This window comes from Rhinopithecus bieti, unplaced genomic scaffold, assembly GCF_001698545.2.
Source record: "Rhinopithecus bieti isolate Rb0 unplaced genomic scaffold, ASM169854v2 scaffold_3040, whole genome shotgun sequence".
In the NCBI taxonomy this organism is placed as follows: Eukaryota; Metazoa; Chordata; class Mammalia; order Primates; family Cercopithecidae; genus Rhinopithecus; species Rhinopithecus bieti.
The window spans coordinates 7,065,684-7,083,120 of NW_016804657.1; the positions used below are offsets into that span (position 1 = coordinate 7,065,684).

Genomic DNA, 17,437 nt, shown 5'->3' on the forward strand with positions numbered 1-17,437 from the left:
TTCATATTATATAATAAATGAACTCCCTGAAAATATTGTCTTTAAACAACTGTCTCACAGGTCAAATAACATTTGTTGTTCATTCTGGCACTGCTTTGAGATACTTTAACTTCACTTCTGACTGATGCTCAAATGGAAATGCCTCCTGGAACTTTTAGTTTTACATTTCTATACAACATCCTTATTTTCCCCTTTCTCTCCTTCCCACATCCCCATTCTGTAACTTACTTCAGCAGTACAGCCCCAGGAAGACAATTTTTTTAAAAAAACCATTTTTGGCAGAAAAAAATCATCATCATACCCTATTTTTAGTATGTTTAATTTTCACGTAATTCATCCATCAAGGGGTCCTCACTGGAAGGAAGCCACAGTCTGGAGAGATTCCGGCAAGAGAAGAGATTTTCTCTGTGATCTCTTGGTCAGAATCATACCCTGATCCTTGCTTGCATCTTTCTGGAGATTAAATAGCACCACCTCTTTGTCTGATGAGAGTACCTTAGTCACAACTAGTATGTGCTTTCTCCCTGTTCTCACCCAAGGATTGGGTCTTAAAGGTCTCCTGCTGGGAATGGCCGAGTGCGGTGGCTCACACCTATAATCCCAACACTTTGGGAGGCTGAGGGAGGCGGATCACCTGAGGTCAGGAGTTCAAGACCAGCCTGACCAACATGGAGAAACCCCATCTCTACTAAAAACACAAAATTAGCTCAGCGTGGTAGTGCATGCCTGTAATCCCAGCTACTCGGGAGGCTGAAGCAGGAGAATTGCTTGAACCCAGGAGGTGGAGGTTGCAGTGAGCCAAGATCGCACCATTGCACTCCAGCCTGGGCAACAAGAGCGAAACTCCGTCACACACACACACACACACACACACATACCCACACAAAAGGTCTCCTACTGGGACACAGACTTGTTAGAGAAAGAAAAAGGAAAACCCACTGCTTAGTTGTGATAATAAAAACTAGAAATTAAGATAGGCAGAAAAACAGAACAGCCTTGATATGGTTAACCCTTTGACACTGACAAACACTATGACCAAGGCTGCCCACATTGGAAGCTCCTGAATCCCTCTTCTTCATGTTTCCTTCAGCATTAAGGAGCAACAAGGGAGACAGCCAGTTCATAGTTCCTTACGCATGGAGCCAAAGGACCTGCAATGTACAAGGTCTGAGCAAGGACCCACAGCCACATGTGCTTCCTGCTTCAGCAGTGCCCCATGGGTCTCAGAGCTGCCCAAAGGCCTATCCTTCTGAGAGGTTTCTCTTCTCTTCCAACTGATGTCATACGTCTCATCTTCCTTGTCATTCAGATCATCAACCACAAACATCTTGCCTTATATTTTCATATCCCTTTTCACCAGTTACAGTGTTAACTTATGAAGTTCTTAACATCTGCATTAGACCTTTTTAAAGTTTCACCCTCAACCACCTATTAGTAAACTACAGAAATTTAGTTTACTTGTACTATCTGTTGACCCCTAAAATATGTGGGGATTTTGGGGATTTTTTTAAAGTCAAATGTATGGCATAAAGCAAAATTACACTACTAAAGAACTGAGTCAGGCCAGATGTGGGCCATGCGAAGACGGCATCTCCTTACCCACTAGGTTCATCTTTGCACTGTAACTCCCAAAGTATTGCTTATCAGTGCTGGGTGTGTGGCATTCATACTCCCCGGCATCCCGGGCCTGAAGATCTGTGATGTGCAATAGGGTTGAGTTCCCCTGGACTCTTTCTATGAAGATCTTCCCTCCGCGGACGCGCTGGGTGTAGATGGCATAGGGGAAGGAAGAGTCCACAGTGCTGACAATCTGCACCTCTCGCTCTGGAGATGAAGGCAGGTAAATGGACCACTGGAAATTCTGCTCCGAAGGTCCCTGGTAGCCACTCACATTGCACCAGATGGTGATGTGGGAGCCCTCCGTGCGGTACAAGGGTCCTTCCTGAACGGTGACCTGCCGCTGTGCTGACACCACACCTACAAGGGACAGAAAACACATGCAACATGCTCACTTCTCAGACCAAAATGCAAAGTAGGCAGCAATCTCCAAAGGGTTTGTTATTTGTGTGACATGATAATAATATAAATAGCTTACTGGCCCTTTCAAAGGCGCTCTGTGATTTATAAATATTAATTAAAACACTCTGTGGTAAAGCACGGTCCCTAATTTGCATATATGGGAATTGGATCATGCCAAGATGTGCTTTTGTTACTTATTCAACAGCTGACCCTTGGGAATTTCATTTAGTCCCTCTGTTTGTCATTTATGTGGCAGTTTTATATCTATTTATTAATGCTGTGTATAAAGTTTTTAATAAAACGAGCAGGAAAAGTTGAATCCTTGGCACAAATTCAGATGAAAGCAAATAAAAGCAACCGTCTAGAAATCTGGCTGAAATTAAATGCTTCTTCTTGGTCCGAGCACTGGTGGGAGGGAGTCCTGGGAGCACCTTTTTTCTGGTGCCACACCCTTCGTTTTCCCATGTGGCTGCTCCCCAACACCACTCCCAAGGAGCATTCCTTAGTTTCTCTTCCCTCCATAAATGCAGGCAGAGCTGAGCTCCTGCAGACTGCTATCGTTTTAAGCTGAGCACGCCCAAATACGAATGTGAAGGGCTGAAGCAGATCCCTGATGCCCAGACTGCCACAAACTGACAAAGGGGACAGTGCCCAGCTAAACCTATGACAAGGACAGTCAGGCTACCCTTGAGTTTCCCACTCAGATTCCCCTGCTGACCTCCTGCCTTCTGGCTGAGATAGCGTTCTCCAGGGTCACTCTGCCTGCCTTCTCCATGTTCTTCTTAAAGTGGCATGGTGAGTTTAATTCCTCATTTCATGCCAACTCAACACTGATTGTGCCTGGGTCACTCAGAAGGTGGGAGGGAGCATACCCCTGCCTCTCCCTTTCGGCAGTGGTCACGCACTGCAGGTTGTGAAAAGCGCAGGTGAGTTCCAGGCACAGCTTTGCCACTAATTAGAGCTGGTTGTGTCATCTCAAACAAGTTGCTTTTCTTCTCCAGACCTTGATCTCCTCATCTATCAAATGATTTCTAAGAAGGCGGCTTTGGAGAGGACTAGCATGGGTTCCAATGCTGGCTTTGTCATTTATTAACTGTGATCTTGGATAAGCTACTTAACCTCTCTAAGCCTCAGTTTTCTCATCTGTAAGATGGGGATAATAATGTGTGCCTCATAGGGTTATTGAAAAGATTTAATAACATCTGTAAAGCCCCTAGCACACAGCCTAGCCCACAATCAGTCCTCAATAAAAAGCTGCTGGCTAAGACCTTTTTTGGCTGGAACACTCTGTGGCTCTGGATCCATAGAGGACAGGATTTGGCCAATGACTGCTTAAGGACATTTCAAAGGCCTCTTGACAATGACACCATCACTGGGCCACCCATGTCTTCCCACAGCTGCAGCCCATTCTTGTGATAGCTTCCCTTTTCCCCCACAAATGGGAATGGCGGCTGCCCCGGCTATGCCTATCTGAAGTGGATCCAGCTGGTGAACAGCCGGGACAGCTCGAATACTAGTGGAGTGAAGCTCTCAGCCCAGCTCAGCAGGGTACTGTGCCTCAGTGTAAGCTGATCTAATCTGCAAGATGACAGACCTCAAAACGGCCCATACAATGAAACACCCATGGCTTGCAAAACTTTAATTAATGCAGAACCTTTCCTCACAAACAAAATCTTACACAGAACCCATCTTGGCTTCAGCAGAATCAGGAAAAATAAAAAATTGGCAGGGGAAGGAAACAGAACAAGTGGTATGTGAATTTACTTGATATATTCTGGTTGATGGCATTAATTATGATATTTAAAGTCACCATGAGGACAACTCTTTAGTAATATCAGTATGTTAAAATACGCTGTATAACATTTTTGCTATATGTACAGTCATGCACTGAATAACATTTCAGTCAATGAGGAAACACATGTACAACAGTTATCCTTTAAGATTATAATGGGGCATATATAGAGATCTAGTATATGGCACTTAATATTGGCATGGCAGATCAAGTAGGGGAAATGACTGATATTCAGTAACAGTGCTGGGACATTTGATTTTCCATATGAAAATATATAAATGAAAATATATATCCCATCTAGGTTTGTTAAAATATACCCTGTGATGTTCACACAAGGATGAAATTGCCTAATGATGCATTTCTCAAAACATATCCCCATCATTAAGTGACCCATGACTGTATATATACACACACAAATATATGGTGACATTTGCATCAAATGTTTGCAGTATTCCTGAAACACAGAACATTTTGCAAACAATTTAACTACATTCATAACATTAGGTATCCTGTGAATTGCAGTGTTCTATGACAGAGCAACTACAACCAACCCCTATCCATCTCCTGCAAAGAAGGCTGGAGGCAGGTCAGCATACACCAGCATCTTCAAGGACTGCTTCTCAATCCTGGACCTACATTGGAATCACCTGGGGAGCTTTTAAAAACTAACAGTGCCTGGACCCCACCTGACATAACTGGTCTTAGGACTAATTAGGATTGTTTTTAAAGCTCCACAGATGATTCAAATCAGGTATAGCAAAGCACTGTTACTTTAAAGTGTCTCTACCCACACGGTGCCAGCGAAGTGCTCAAATGAAATATCTTAAGGCTCTCACTAGCTTTAAGCTTCTCTCTTTGGTAGAGACCCAATCCCTGGTTCAAGAAAGTTTCATTCTCCTCTAGTCTTCCCCACTGCAAAAGAAAACAGCTGAGACCCATCAGATACTGGCTCTTGTGATGCAATAATGAGTTTAACCAGAATGCATCCTATTTACAGACCTTACAAAGGCACTTGGCCAGCGGATCATGAATGTCCTCCCCACCCAAAGGTAAACAGTGTTAAGTGCCTGAATGAGCCAGGACAGCAGGGTCAAATCAACTTGCCTAGGCTGGAAGCAGGTTATAAACAACCCGGACAAATAACTAACTACTGGACTGCACTTCAACCACACACATTCAGCTGCACCTGTTTATTAAATATGTCCTTAATTTCCCTCTGCCCCACAAAGGGCTTCTGACCCCTGAAAATAATGCTTCTCAACATAACAATAAAAATAAATGTTTTCTTCTTGGCAGTTTAATTCCCTTTCCACATACCCGCCCCCCTCCCCATTTCCTTCTAATGGTAATACCCTGCTGTGCAGACCTCTGCTGCCTCCAAAGAGACACAGGCCCCCAACCCTGATCAGGGCATCCTCTGACCCACAGCCCTTCTATTTCCCCTCTCAACCTACAATAGAAGGTTCCTCCCAGGCAAGGATCATTTTTTTTTTTTTATTAACTTTTTTAACTTTAGACATTCTGTACTCTTTGGATTACTCTGCAATAAGCAAACATGACTTCTGTAATATAAAAAGAAAGATCAAAATGTTATATATAACTGCATGAAAAGAACTAGAAAGAAAATACTAGGTGACAGGATGGCAAGTGATTTTATTTTTTTCTTAATATTCTACTCCCTCCTCCAGTCCTCTGCAATGAGTATGTACCAGTTTAATAACTAGAAAAAAATTTTAGCCAAAAATAAAAATAATGCATATTTGCCATATAAAATTTCTTCTGTATTCACTACTGTAGTATCTTTTATATATAGATATACACACACATGTGTGTGTATATATATATATTTGGTCTTTGTCCCCAGTTCCTGGCACTGAGCTCCTAAACCCCTTGGAACTTCCTAAGCAATGGGAATACCTTTTGTTATTTATAAGAAGCCCCTTTTGGCCATCCCAGAGTTTATGTTAATGAAGTGACTGAAGGTGAGCAGGGAGGCAGTTTCAAAGAAGGCGATGGTCACGCTTAGAGTTGGAGTTTTCAGCCCCACCCTTAGACCTCCAAGGACAAGAGGGGGACTGCAGATTGATCCAATCAGCATTGGTCAGTGATTTGATCACTCATACCCATGTAATGAAACCCCATATGAAAACCCTAAATAATGCAGTTAGGAGAGCTTCTGGGTGCTGGGAGCAGCATGCACCAGGAGAGGGCATGGGCAGTCAGCACTACTCCCCTCTCAGACCTTGCCCTAGGCACTAAATAGGACTGACCTATGTGACCTGTAGGAAATGCACAAATGGTGGAATGTGACTTTCAGGGCTAAGTCATAAAAAGACAAGCACCATGTTATGAGGACATCAAAGCAGCCGTATGGGGAAGACCACACGAGGCCTCCTGCCAACAGCCAGCACTAACTTGCTAGCATGTGACTGGAAGTAGACTCCACCTTGGAAGTAGATTCTCCAGCCTCAGTCAACTCAGTCAAGCCTTCAGATAATGTCAACCCCAGGCATCTTTCTGTTGTTGTTGAGACAGGGTCTCACTCTGTCACCCAGGCTGGAGTGCAGTGGTGCAATCAGAGCTCACTGCAGCCTTGACCTCCGAGGCTCAAGTGATCCTCCCACATCAGCCTCCTGAGTATCTGGGACCACCAGCACACACCACCATGCCTGGCTAACTTTTTTATTTCTTATAGAGAGATGGGATATGGTTGGGGTCTGTGTACTCACCCAAATCTCATGTTCAATTATAATCCCCAATGTTAGAGATGGGGCCTGGTGGGAGGCGACTGGATCACAGGAGTGGATCTTTCATGAATGATTTGGCATCACCCCTTTGGTGCTGTTCTCGTGAGAGTTCTCACAGGATCCAATTGTTTAAAAGTGTGTGGCACCTCCCCCTCTCTCTCTCTTGCTCCTGCTTTGGCCATGTAAGGCATGCCTGCTTCCCCTTCATCTTCCACCATGATTGAAAGTTTCCTGAGGTCGCCCCAGAGGCCAAGCAGATACCAGCATCATGCTTCCTGAACAGCCTGTGGAACTGTGAGACAATTAAACCTCTTTTCTTTATAAATTCTCCAGTCTCACGTATTTATTTATAGCAGTGTGAGAACTGACTAATACATAGGGTCTCACTATGTTTCCCAGGCTGGTCTCAAACTCCTGGGCTCAAGTAATCCTCCTGGCTTTGCTTCCCAGAGTGCATGGATTACAGGCACAAACCACCGAACCTGCCCCCTTCCTCCCCACAACATCTTGACTGCAACCTCCTGGGAGACTCCAAGTCAGAAGTGCCCAGTTAAGACGTTATTGACTTTCTGAACCACAGAAACTGTGAGTTAATAAACATCTATTGTTCCTTTAAGCCTTAAGTTTGGGGCTTTTTTTTTTTTTTACACCAATATATGACTAATGTAGACGCCTGCAGTACCTAAGATTGAATGCAAAATTGTGTTACATACACATGAGTGTGTTCTTCTGGGAAAAGAGTCCACAAATTTCAAAAGATTCTCAAAGGAATTCAAGACCCAAAAAGATTAAGAAACATTGCCTCAGACAATAACGTGTCAATGAGCAAGGTCCTGTCCTTTTAGATTGAGTTTTGAAATAACCCATCCCACAAATACATGATACCACTTAACTAGTTTTTCAAGGTATTTCTTGTTCAAAGATGCTCCCACTTTTTCTTTGTGCTCAAGTCCTAGACAAACCTGGCTAGGAGCAGGAGGTATGATTCAGGAGTCAGTGAGCAGGGAGGGGTCACTGTGCCTGGGAAAGCCAGTTTCTCATGCAATTTTTGGAATATGACTTGGCTCAAAAACCTATTATCTCTAGGCACAGGATCCAACTTACATGTTCAAGATGTATGACTGAGCATGTGAAAGTGTCAAAGGGACCAACCTCTTCATTTTACATCTACTCTTCCAGTTGTGGCCCCTACAATCATCAAACTCGTTCAGCACCCTGCTCCTCCAAATTCTGCAAGTGACTCAGCCACACTAGTATCTTTCTTCATCTATAAGATGAAAATAATACAATGCACCATGTAGCAATCCCACAGGAGACCCTAGAGAGCAAATCATGCTGTGAAAGCCACCAAATGAATATTTTAAAATTTCATCTCATTTCTACCAATGAGAGATATCAATCTAAAAACAGGATCAATCTTTGTAAGTACAAAAGCATTAAAAGAACATTAAGTTTGGGTTAAAATGCAAAACTGCATATGCAGTAAAACTACTGATTTAAAAAAAAAAAAATCCTACACCTACAAAACAACCAAACAAAACATTGATGACACTGAATCACTGAATGGTGAGAATATGAGTGATTTTCTCCTCTCCTATTTTTCTCAATACCTTTTCTCTATTATATCCTTTTTTAAATAAGCAAGTATATATTGTTTCTAAACTGAAGATAAATGATTATGATGAGTAGCACTTTCCCAGGCACTGTCCTAATTGCTCTGCATACATCATCTCATTTAATCCTTACAACAGCTGAATGGGGTCGATTTCATTATAGCCACATATATCAAACAAGGAAATGGTCTTCAAGGTTAAGTAAGCTTCTCATGACACAGAATGTGACTAAGAGTTTTCTTACTCCATGGCTCATACTGAATGTGCTCTGTGAGTATCAGTGAGAAGTAATAAAGCACTGACTAGATCTTCTTGCCCACCTGGTCCTAAAAGAAATGATGGGGAATCTGTGCAGTCCCAAGTTAAAAATGGGAACTGAACTGAGCTGCCACAGCATGCTGAATAGGTGGAGTCCAGGTCAACTTAGTGCTTCATGGAACTTAAAGGCTCCAGAGAGAGAGAGCGATCAGGAAAGCCACTTCCACAGCCACATCGGTGACAACTTCTGGGGATTCTCACCTGTCAGCCTTCAGCCAAGGAAGGACAGGAAGTGGCATGGGCTAAAAGATCCTTTGTTTGACATCTTTCCAGATCAGGTGACAGGAAAACCACAAGACTTGAACCTTCCCAATAAGGACAGCCAGCACTTATTGAGCCTCAGCCAGGTAACTGTTCCAAGTACTCTGTTTGTATAACCAGCTTTAACCTTCACAACAGCCCTCTGAGGTAAATACTCCTAGTGACCTCACTTTGCAGATGCAGAACCTGAGGCAAGAAGTTAGGGAGTAAATGAAGCTGACTAAAGACACCTGCACTGGTGTGTCGCAGTGGCTCGCGCCTGTAATCCCAGCGCTTTGAGAGGCCAAGGCAGACGGATCACTTAAGGTCAGGAGTTCGAGACCAGCCTGGCCAACATGGTGAATCCCCAGCTCTACTAAAAATACAAAAATTAGCCAGGTGTGATGGCACATGCCTGTAATCCCAGCTACTCAGGAGGCTGAGGCAGGAGAATCGCTTGAACCCGGGAGATGGAGGTTGCAGCAAGCCGAGATCACACCACTGCATTCCAGCCCACTAGCTGCCATCAAGGGACAGTCTAACCAAGGTCCAGATGGCAGAAGTGGAGCCATCAAACCAGGACAGCTCGAGGTTCAGTTTCCTAACACCACAGGTGCAAGGACCTTATCTGAATCCATACTTTCATCAAAAATGTCCCTTGAGGCCAGGCACAGTGGCTCATGCCTGTAATCCCAGCACTTTGGGAGGGTAAGGCAGGTGGATTACCTGAGGTCAGGAGTTTGAGACCAGCCTGGCCAATATGGTGAACCCCTGTCCCTACTAAAAATACAAAACTAAAAATACAAAATCTAAAACTAAAATACAAAATTTAGCCTGGCAAGATGGTGCATACCTCTAGTCCCAGCTACTCTGGAGGCTGAGGCAGGAGAATCGCTTGAACCCAGCAGGCGGAGGTTGCAGTAAGCCGAGATCATGCCATTGTACAGTAGCCTGGACAACAGAGCGAGACTCTTATCTCAAAAAAAAAAAAAAAAAAAAAAAAGTCCCTTGATCCCTTGAGCCCGGGAGGTTGAGGCTAACATGAACAATGATTGTGCCACTGTACTCCAGCCTGGGTGACAGAGTGAGATCTTGTCTCAAAAAAAAAGGAAAAAAAAAGGCTCTTGAAACAGCCATCAACTCCCATGTAATAAATGCACTGCCACAATCCAGCAGCAAACCTAAAGATCAGTGTGAATTCCTAAGTCTTCCCCTTCACTGACTTCCCACAGCATGGACAGTAGCTGTGAGACCCTGGGCTGGTTACTTAACCTCTCTGCACCTCAGTTTCCTCATCTGTAAAGTAGTATAATCTTCACAGTGTTATGGAAGGATTAAATGAGTTGCTACATTTAAAACTTAATTCCTGGCACATAGTAAGTGTTCAATAAATGTTCAGCCACCAGTTGCAGTAGTAGTAATCCTAGTGATATTAACTCTAGCTGTGGAACTAATTTCTCCCACACACCATGGCAGGTTGTATTTTCCAGATACAACAGTAACAGTATCTCCTTCCCACATGCTCTTTTGCAATGTGACCATGCCACACACTCCCATCAAGAGGTGGAGTTTAGAATAATTCCCTTCTCTTTGGATCTGGGCAGGAAGTCACTGTGACTTCCGATCCTAGGTCATGAAAAGTGATGCAGCTTCTATTTCACTCAGGGAGCCCTGAACCACCACGTAAGAAAGCCAACGGTCCTGAGGCCATGCTGTGAGGGGGCTCAAGGCACATGGAGAGGCCCTGGGCAGATGCTCCAGAGTCCAGAGCTGGCTCCAGCCAGCTCCACCTGCAACCATGTGACTGAACAAGCCTCTACTGTGAGTTGCCCCCCAGCCTTGGAACTTACAGCCATGCCTGATGTGCCTCTACCCCCCAAAATTCTCAACCCACAGATTCTGTAAGCATAATAAAATGTTTGTTTTAAGCCACTGAGGTTTGGAAACATTTGTTACATAGAAAGGTAACTAGAACATATGCTATGGCTTCAATCAACATTTTTTTCAGTACCTATTATATACGATGGATACTAGGACAGAAACTGTGAGGTTTAAGACATAGTTTTATTATTAAGACATAATAAGACATAGTTGACAAGCTGTCCTAAGCTGACGATCCTAAAATAAATACACATAACTAATCATTTTAATGGTATACGATAGCAGTGAGGTGCAAAGTGCAAGGTTAAGCCCTCTCAGAAAGTGAAAGTATTCAAAAAGCCTTCACAAAAGTAGTGACATCTGAATTGGGTTCCAAAGTGCAAGCGAAATATATGCCACATGAAAACACTGCAGTGTGTTCCAGGATTAGCAAAAGAAGTTTGCTGAGGTCGTTTTGTCACATGACTGGAGGGCACATCAGTGCCAGGCGGAAAAGGGCACCGAAAGGCACATTAATAAAGTCAAACACCTCCTCTGGGACAGGGGAAGTTGAGAAAGAGACTAACAGAGGTAAGTAAGAAGGCGGATCAGATTTACACTTTCGAGTCATCACTCTGGTGGCAGGTGGAGGACAGAGCAGAGGGCAGGACTGGAAGCAGACAGACCAAATTCAGTCAAATGTGATGAGATGAGGGCCTGGCCTGGTTTTAAATCCAAGGACAAAAATATCATTCATTGACTCTTTCATTCTTTCTCTTATCTGAATCCCTAGTGGTACCTAAAATAGAGCTGGTCTAAAGATGATGATTAATGAATGTTAAATTATTAATACCACTTCTAAGAAGATGTAACTGCCAGCTACAGAACCAGCCAAAAGGACTGCAAACCCAGTAATTCATTTCATCCCAACCTGACTGTGATCTCTCTGATGTCTGCGCTGCTGTGTCACCAGACTGCCTGATTGTCCTAGGTTGAGACATTTAGCTACTGAGCCCCAGGGACGGATGGCTGCTTCTAAGCTGCTGCCTAATTCCCTCATCACTAAATGTTGAAGCTGCTTCCTTAGAGGACTGCTAAACCATAACTCAAAAATATTTTAAACATGCTACTATTTATTTAGATTACAATATTTACTTAATTTTTTAAAATTACAGTATTTTAAGTCTTTTATCTCTTTTGACTACCACCACTAACCCTGCTTCCCCTCATTTTTCCAGAGACTGGCACTACTATGATTGAAGGATAGCTCTCTCCAGACTTAAAAAGAAATGCTTTTATATCCAGATATATGTAACTACTGAAAAATACACAGCATTTTTTACATAAACATTATCATCCCTTACATTGAGTTATGTTCCTCAGTTTCCCTCCTCAAAGTTTTTGAGATCAAATATAGTTCCCATTTTTCCTCTTTATATAGCTGCACAGTATTCCATCATAGGATTACACCACATTTTATTTATTCCAATATTAATGAATATTTAGGTTATTTATATATTTTTTTCTACAGCCAACAAGCCCTTTCCTTTTCCCATGCCTTCTACTGCTTATCCTCTCCCCACCTGAATTTGTACAATCCCCAGCTTCTCTTATCCATGACCACTGAAACCCTAGGGAAGACCTTGTCACTTCCGGGATGTCCATGGCTCTTTCACCCCATACCATGCTTGGAATCAGGAAAGCCCAAAAGACCCCACTTCCTGACCTTCTATTCTGCTCCTCCTCTCCTGTCGCTCATTTCTTGCCTCCACCCTCTACTCTTCCCGGAAAAGGTAGGGATAGCGCCTGAGTCCTGCCACCCTCTCACCTGCATTCGCCCTCGCTCTCATGGAAGGACAGCACACAAGCATTATCCAAACAGAAAGGCAGCGAGGGAGCCCTGCAGCCTGCCCTAGGCCAGCCATGCCCACAGCCACAGGAATAGACACTTTTCTCAGCCCCACCTAGATTCAAGGCAGCATCTAATCGAAACGCTTATAAGTAAATATAAGCGCTAGTATTCGCCTTCTATTTTCTAGAGGGGAAAAAAATTAAAAGGCAAGATCAGATTACTTGCCTGTAAATGTTCTCCCTATAATTACTCTGACTGCTCTTTCTTTCCATCCGGTTTTGGAGGTAACGGAAATAGGCTGAGAGTTGGGCTTTTTTTTTTTTTTTTTTTTAAAGTAGGCAGCTTTGTGGCAACACTCCCTCTGAGAAGTCCAGAGGCTTAGTGAACCGCAGCTTAGAGTGAGTTCCAGTAAAATGACCATCATTCGAACCAGCAAGTGCCTCATTCCTTTTCACAGCATAGATTTCACAGCAATTACTGTTACTATTATTTTACGCTTCATTTCTGGACCCAGGATACCCCAGTTTCTTCAGACTCGCAGTCTGGTCCCCAGATTTTCAGTCTGGGAGAAAGGTGTCGACTGAATTTCAAACAGTCCCTCTACTGGCCACCACCCCCACCCTCTCCCAGAGAGGACTGGAATAACTCTTCCACAGCTCCTGCCACACTCAGCACTGCCTGCACCTCCTCCTGGAGCTGGCAGGGCCCCAGCTGTGCACCCCTCAATGCTCTCACGGCTTCAGGAAGAGGACTGCTAAGCCCAGGGCCTGGCTGATAACACGCCAGGAGCGCATCTGAAGGCAGCGTCAGGATGTCAGCTACCAGGCAGCAGAGGGATACCGGGCGCCAACAGCAAAAGCACTTGGAGGGGCTTTTTCAAGTGGCATCAGAACTAGACCTGGATACAAAGGGGTGGCCCTGGCTTCAGGAAGTCCATGATAAATCAGTCTGGTGTGTCCTTCAACAGTGTCCCCACCTTCTGTCTCCCAACACCAGGCCATGGAGACACAAAACTAGAAAATGGGGCTGCCTAGCTAGGAATGCCCAGGCTGTGAATCAGGGTCTCCAGAAGGAACCTCAGAGCCGTGTCCTACTGCAGAGCAGCAACTCCAGCTCTTCACCCGGGAAAGCAGTCCAGTACAAAACAGGAATGTTCCTCTTCTCCTGACTCCACCCAAGGCACTGCTGTGACCCTCTCAGCAGTGGAAGCACTAGCCAATGTGCCATCCTCTTGGATGTTAGCTGGATAATCGCAAGAAGCAGAACCCCAACAACTAGCTCCAGTGTGTGGGCAGAAGTGGGGAGGATGGAGAAAGGATACAAAACAACACCGTGGGATTTCAGGGCAGCCCACGAGTGAGGATCACATCACAGCTATGCCTTGCAAGGACCAGAACTGGAAAACCTTTGTGACTTAGGCCACTCTCCTCAGGACAGCCCCGCCACTCTTCAAGGACAAAGTTCCTTTACTCCGCCATGGTTTCTGTGCTCCAAATATTCAGCTTACACATGCCTGTTGCTGCTGCACTCACCATTGTGGTTCGCAGTGCAAATTCCCCAGAAAGCAATCTGAGTGGCTGGGAGACTTTTTTTTTTAATCAGACCCCCAAAGTTGTAGTTTTTGGGGTCATTGACAATATGCATTTCCTCAACACACTCAGATCCAGGTGGACTTGACCAGATGGGCATCTGTATTCCATTACCCAGCATATAACCACTTTGGGCAACAGGGACTGTGAAGGGCCCCCAGACTGTTCTCCATCAAGAGTGTGGGTGGCAGGTACCCTGAAATATGTCTAGCACACTCATAAAGCATGAACATCTACACACAACTACAAATTCATAGTGAGAGCACTGATACTGCTTCTGGGGGTTTTCCCAAGCACCTGTTACGTATGAAAACAATGGATGGTCACTCCTTCTCCCTCAGCTTTGACTTTCATTGCTGGTGGCTCAGGCTCCTGTGCTTGGCTCTCATCGGTGGGTAGCCCTGGATTGGACATTTTCCCTATTCAATTCAAGGACCATGCTCTTGAGCATAACTATGACCAGGCAGTAGGCAGTGGGCCCTGGTCATTCTTGCTGGGGAGGCACAGATAAGCCAGCATCACAGATGCAAAAAACAGAACTGTGGAGGTAGAGACTAATTCTTCAGCAGCCCAGAGAAGAGAACTGGGAAACAGGGCCCTCATAGATGCATAAGACCATGCTGGAGAGTTCAGGGGCTTCCAAAGAAGGTACAAGAATGAGCACTATACCGTAGGGGGGTGGGTCACAAAAGCAGGAAAAGGTCCCCAAACAAAGAATCCATCAGTCAATTACAGCACTCTCCCTATGTGGTGAAATAGTATGCAGCCATTTAAAAACTGCAGAGAACAATATTTATGAACACCTAAAAATGCTGAAAGCACACTACTAAGTAAAAGGGGAGAAAAGCTATAAAAGGATTTGAAAGTATTTTTGTAAAGATAAACACCCACACACACCCACACACCTCTATATATGTGTGGAAAAAGGACTGGGCTAGTATATTTAAAAAACGCTAAAGGGAGGTCGGGTAATAAGAGATTGTTTTTTCCTCGCACTTCGTGTTTTCTAAGTATTCTACAGTCTGAATGAATTAGCTTCAGAATTAGGACCAACAGTCATAAGCAATTTCTCAGACCACCTGCCTCATAAAACCCGAAAAAAAGAAGTCAGAGCAGGGGTGAATATTTTGGTACAGATGAATTCAGGTTGCGTAAGTGGAGAGGAGGGGGGTGGCCAAGGGGCCTGAAGTGGGGAAGGGGGGCTTATGTGAAATAGGGAATGGGTGGAGACAGAAAATGATTGCAAAATTGGCTGGAGCCAACCTGGTTAGGTCAACTTTGCAGGTGTGTGAAGTGTCAAATGGTTAATCAGTTGCCCTCTATTTGAGCTACTTACTGCACAAGGGCCTGGTTGAACAGGTTTGACCTCATTTACTTTTTCTTAAAGCTGTTTAGCTGCTTTCCTAAAAACTCCTATTTTCTGAGTTATTAAACTTTCCATTCCATGTTGATCCCTTCCGAGCCCTCTAACGCATCTCTTCTCTTGCTTCTTCCAATTGGATGCCTTCATGAGGCATTAAGAGATACTGTGAGCCCTGATGAAAATCATCCTTTCAGGGTACAAGGAAGGCACCTGAATGACAGATGGTTTGAGGAATCTAGAGAAAGCAGAAGTTTAGGCGTTGACATGCAGGCTGTCACTGACTTACGCAGAGCCAAGGACGTGACATACAGCATGGGGCTGTTTCTAAATCCCCACTGAGGGCAAGGGTCCTGGAGGGAATGGGATTTGGAACAAGATTTGGGCTTTGAACCTTTCACTGCAGGCTCTGACAAAGCAGTGATGGTTCAAAAGCCTCTGCCCCCTGGTGGCAAGCCCTGCCCAGATGCTGTTAAGGGGCTCTCCAGGCACACCCTCCTAATTAGGGGCAAGATCTGAGAAGCCTCTTCGGAAGAAGACAAAAGGCACAATGAGATGTAGTCTCCTGAAGTAGAGGCTTTCTCTCTGGTTATCACCTGAAACAGGAAATAAGGACTGAGTACCTGTTCAATTCCAGGCACTAGCCAAATCTGCAGCAAACTAGCATTTCCACAGGTGTCTTCTTACTTTAAGCTCACAGCCACCCTGTGAGGGAAGTGTATGTTCTCCCCATTTTACTGATGAGATGAGCAAACTGAGGCTCAGAGAAATTGTTAGTGGGACACAGAGCTGGCATCCAAACCCACCATCTCTGACTCTAAGCTTCTGTTTCATTCATTTCACAAATATATACGGTGCCTCCTCTTTGCTGGACACTGTGCTGGGCTGATGAGCTACAAGACCCAATCTTCACAGTCTAGGAGGCAGAGATAGATAAGTAAACGGAGGGGGCAAAGCGTGGCACTGTGAAAGATGCACTGAGGACACACAGCAAGGGGTTCCATGGGCATCAGGAAAGGCTTCACACAAGAGAGGTTGCTTGTGCCCAGTTTTAATTAGGATGAGTAGGTATTTCTGTTTGATCGTGGTGGGATGGGGAGGACATGACATAGGACCTCAGCAGAGAGCAGCTCGAATCTATGCAGAGCTGCATGAGGAGCTGGAGGTCCAGAGTACTGCAGCAGTTTGACATTGATGGGTGGTAGGGTCCATGAAAGTAGAGGAAGACCAAGAGGAAGCGGCAGACAGGGGCCAGGCCAGGGCAGGGATAGGGTGCTCTACTAAAGAGCATGGGCTTTGAACTATGAGCAGTGGAGAGCCACTGAGGGTGTAAATACGGAAACAGATATTCCAAATCCTGCCTTAGGAAGACTGTTCTGCCAGGAGTGACGGGAAAGGGGCCCTGGCAGAAGATTCCTTCATGGTCCTGCAGTGATCCAGTTGAGAGCTGCTGAGGACCCCAAACAAATCAGATCACTGGACCTCCACTGAGAGTGAAAGGGGGTGGTCTGGCCAGAGAGATAGTAAAGAGATGCAGTTAACAGGCAAGAGAATGTGGGGATGTCCAGGTAACTGTCCACAATTTCCAGGTCTTAGGCAACAGCTGGGGAGAAGTTGATGAGGTCATCACTGGACAGAGAATCTATTCCCCGGGCCCAACCAACTCTCTAGACCACCCTGCCATGTGCCCCTAAGAAGTGATCTTCCCCAGCCAGCCCACAGGAGGACATAGGGAGCAGAGGTCAACACTTACTCAGCTGATGGATGGCAAGCATTCAGATGGGAGGTGCCTCCACAGGCCATGATAACCCATGGATCGATTTGAGAAAGATGCCAGAAAACAGTTAATTCAAGGCCACTTTAAAATACCTGGCATTCAATCCTCCTCAGTGTCTCCATCAACTGTAGACCCTATAAATCCCAAATAAGCTCCACTCGCCACAAAGGTCAAGACACAGAAAAGGTCACTGAGAGCAGAGCCTATTCCTGAAAAGCAAAAGACTCCAAACTTCCACAACTCAACCAGTGAAGGGCCGGGGAAGACTGA

General features: G+C 44.8%; 1 protein-coding gene across 4 annotated transcripts in view; it reads right to left on the reverse strand.

Annotated features, from left to right (window-relative positions):
• The window catches only part of IGSF3 (immunoglobulin superfamily member 3), a 93,353-nt gene that overhangs the window by 40,013 nt on the left and 35,903 nt on the right, over positions 1-17,437 (reverse strand). For all 4 annotated transcript variants that reach the window (XM_017869810.1, XM_017869808.1, XM_017869811.1 and 1 more), the window contains exon 3: positions 1,600-1,977. In XM_017869810.1, coding sequence (XP_017725299.1) covers positions 1,600-1,977 — 378 coding nt within the window. The remainder of the gene's footprint in view (positions 1-1,599; positions 1,978-17,437) is intronic.